This window comes from Nematolebias whitei, chromosome 6 (genome assembly GCF_014905685.2).
Source record: "Nematolebias whitei isolate Nwh7 chromosome 6, NemWhi1, whole genome shotgun sequence".
Lineage (NCBI taxonomy): Eukaryota > Metazoa > Chordata > Actinopteri > Cyprinodontiformes > Rivulidae > Nematolebias > Nematolebias whitei.
The window spans coordinates 47,180,238-47,183,981 of NC_056503.1; the positions used below are offsets into that span (position 1 = coordinate 47,180,238).

Genomic DNA, 3,744 nt, shown 5'->3' on the forward strand with positions numbered 1-3,744 from the left:
TGAGCTAAAAGAAGAAAAACATGAGCTAAAAGTTTAAAAAAAAAAACATAAGCAAAATGCTAAAAGAGGCTAGCACAAGGAATTGAAGCAAAAGGCTGGCTAAAAGTTGCTAATGGCTAGCTATAAGTATCTAAAGTTTGCTTTAAGCTAAAGTGGTTAAAAAAAAAAAAAAAAAGACAAAAACAAACCAAGAGTGCAAAAATTTGAATCTGTTGGACTCCTGGCAGGGACCAATGCAGACATGTTTCTGTTTTCTAGCTGTTTTTTTGTTACTTTTTTTTAGCCATCTTCTTTGTAAAAAATAAAAAAATCTGTATGCTCTTTTATAACTGTTTATTGTTGTTGTTGTCCATTGTTGTCGTCATTCTTTGTTAAAATCAGGTCTCTCTTGAAAATGAGTCCTCGAGGCTCAATGGGATTTACCTGTATAAATAAAGGTTGAATGAAAAAAAACAAATTTGTCTTTAAAAGAATTTGAAGCGATTAAAAATTATTCTATGGAGAAAATATTTGTCAATAAAGTTATTTTTTTTTTAAATGTATAAAAATACAAGAACCAAGTGTCAAAACAACCGTCTCCTGAACGAGCCGAACGTTGTGATGAACAAACAGCTAAAATCACACAAACTCAAAACAGGAAAACAAGTGTGGTGGTGACTCCTCGTTGCCATGGTAACTGCTCTCACCTGTACACCAGAGCCAGGATGTTCAGCATGGTGGCTACATCAGGGTGGGTGTGGCCCGAGGACTTCTCCAGGTCTTCCAGAGCCTGTTGAGACGTGTCGTCAGAGATCGTGTGTTTTTGTGTGTGAGGATCGGGGGGGGGGGGTGTCTCACCTGTTTGCAGAGAGGAACGGCGACCTCGTACCGACCCTGAGACGCGTACTGGATCACCAGGTTGTGGAGCGTTCGGAGGCGGGCAGGAATCTCGTACCCGCCCTGCTGAGCGGCGGCCGCTGCGCTGCTGTGACGAGGCTGCGACACTGAAACATGAAGTTTTACCTGAAAATCACGCGCCCGCCTAAAAGACGATTTTTGTTCAACTCGGTCACATCCGATCTGTAATACCCAACAGATTAATAAAATCTTTGCACTAATTTATATATTTTAGTTTTATTTTTACTTCCCGTTTCTCAGAGTTACTCTGAAATAGACATTTACAATTAAATGTTTCAGTGAGCAGGAACACAGAACAAGTTTTAAACGTTTATTTTCCTAAAAGGAAGTGTACTCGGGGTTTTTTAGGACCTACTGTATTTACTACAGGGAGTGAGACTCACTTGTTGCTTTGTTTCATTTCATTTTTTAAGCAGGTACAGACAAAAACCTTCTCTGATCTGCAAAGTTTTACTCTAAAGAGATTCTTCGTGCCTGAAACTGTTTCGCTTTATGTTGCATTTTGTACGTGTAATAAAAATGCTCATAATCCAACATTCAATGTCTTTACAGTAATTTGAGTTTAGCAGCGGATCTTTTAGAGATTATATTCACCCGTTCGTCCACACATTTTAACATTTAGAAGCAAAATGAGGAGCGTTTTGAAAAGTAAAACAAAAAAAAGTTCTCTTTAATCTTATTTCTCATGAAAACAATAAATATTAAACATTATTTTACACAAACATGAATTTATTTTACGACTGCACCCGATTATAAATATTTATAACCTGGACTTTCGTTTAAGAAACGTTTCTGTAGGCGGACCTCGCTCAACTTTAGTTAAAGAGCGTTAAACCCTATCAGGTAAGGCAGCGGGCGATATGCATTCCTCAAAAGAATTCTAGCAAAACTAAAAAATTTAAACTGTTTAATCAGCAGCAAAACATCAGAAATATTTTAAACAGCGCAAGTAAAACTAAGAAGAAATTTAAAAACGTGGATCTTCAACGTCTCCTCGTGCAGTTGGTGCATTTTTATAATTTCATGTTTTGACTAACATCTGTAATGAGCAGCTGTTACGTCGAACTTTGTTTCTTTCTTTGCCTGTTGAAATTGTTCTCCAGCACGAGAACGCTGCGTTAATAACTTCAGACGGACCAAACCAACAGAACCAACAGAACCTTACTCTGGGACTGCTCCTCGTCCTCTGCAGGAAACAAGTCGTCCAAAGACTCCCTGCTGGAAGAGTTTCCATCCTCCTGAGAGAAGAAGAACAAGAAACAAGACTTCTTAGTGTTCTCTCGGTAACAAACGTCATCAGCCAGCAGGTCCAAACCCGTAACATCAGCAACCAGCCCTCAAGAACCTTTCTAAGTTCATCATAAACTGTGTTGGAAACCACAGCTTCGATCAATGTGGGCGTGAAACAGCTCTCCTGCCATAAATATTTTACTGCTGAAACCTGGAAAAATGTAAATAAAACTAATTTAGCTGGAAAAATTAAACTTTGATTTAAAAAAAGCCATCAGAAAAAAATCTTAAAGCCTCAAACAATAACAAAAATAATTGTTTTATGCACTCTGGTTCTTTAGAAATGGCAGATATTGTGTTTATAAAAACAATAAAAGTTGTTTTTTATGTTGCAATATTAGCTTTCCTGTGTTGATTTAATCTTTGTTTAATTAAGAGGAGAATAATATGAGGGTTATTTATGTTTACGGTTTGGTTAGAAATGACGTTAAACAGATGCGTTTCTGTTTTTAGTTGGAAACTAAGAAGTTTGTTTTGGGGTTTAAAAAATTCTATACGTAAAATGTATTTTTTATTTTTTTAGCTTTTTGTGAAAAAATGAAGTGTGAACGCTGAGCACTGAACGACTTCTGCTGAAACATGTTGAAAATAAAAATCGATAAAACGCTCGAAACAAAAGCTAAAAACTACCTAAACAACCGCTGAAAGCTAAAAAGAGTAGCCGTAAGCTTAAATTAAAACTGAAATCTAAAATTCGTAAGATAGTAGCTAAAATCTAATATTAGGGTTGGCAAAAAGAAAATAATGAGAACAACCGAAGTTAAAAGCTAAAAATGGAGCACGTCTGCTGAGGATAATTTCAAAACACACAGTTTTCCATGTATTTGATCAAAAGGTGTAAATGTTAGGGAATTTTAAAAAAAGACGGCTGTAACGTGGTCCGTCTGACGGACGCTGGTTCCTCCTCACCAGGGGCGGCTCGTCCTGGTCGTATTTGCGGATGGAGGACATGAACTGCAGGTGTCTGTTCTGCTCCTCCAGGGTGACCACGTCCTGTTCGCTGTCCTGCAGCCGCTGCTGAGCGCCGGCCAGCTCGTCCCGCAGCCACTGGTTCTCCTGACAGAGGCGACGCACCTGAGGAGCGAAAACAGACGAGGTCACGAATAAGGAAGTTCAAGAAAGTAAACAGAGGAACACAAAAAGACTTGTTTACCAGAATGACCTCACAGGGACTGTAAAACACAATAATGATGCAACATTTCTGGAGGATGAAACTGATTTATAAACCTGCAACAATAAAATATCAGATCTGCACTGAACTTCCTCAAGCCACACAGAGGCTCACACCGTGACCGACCTCTGACCTTTAACAACCTCCTCCTGATCAGAAACAACCAGGTCACATCTGACGTTCAGTTTCCTCATTTTCTAACCTCAAAGAGCCGAGACTTGTTTTCAGCCAACAGCTGAGTGAAGAACAACAAATGCTCAAAATAAATAAACAAGAAATGCAAAATGTGTCGAAAACTTTGACTTTAGAGCAATGAAGACTCAGGGATGGTGGACGGACGGATGGATGGACGGACAGATGAATGGATGATGGACGGACGGATGGAT

The 3,744-nt window shown here is 38.7% G+C and overlaps 1 protein-coding gene across 1 annotated transcript in view; it reads right to left on the reverse strand.

The window, feature by feature from the left end:
- Positions 1-3,744, reverse strand: part of klc3 (kinesin light chain 3) — a 13,617-nt gene that overhangs the window by 4,405 nt on the left and 5,468 nt on the right. The window contains exons 4-7 of the mRNA XM_037678359.1: positions 3,097-3,261; positions 2,063-2,135; positions 838-983; positions 687-769 (exon numbers count right to left, since the gene is read on the reverse strand). Coding sequence (XP_037534287.1) covers positions 687-769; positions 838-983; positions 2,063-2,135; positions 3,097-3,261 — 467 coding nt within the window. The remainder of the gene's footprint in view (positions 1-686; positions 770-837; positions 984-2,062; positions 2,136-3,096; positions 3,262-3,744) is intronic.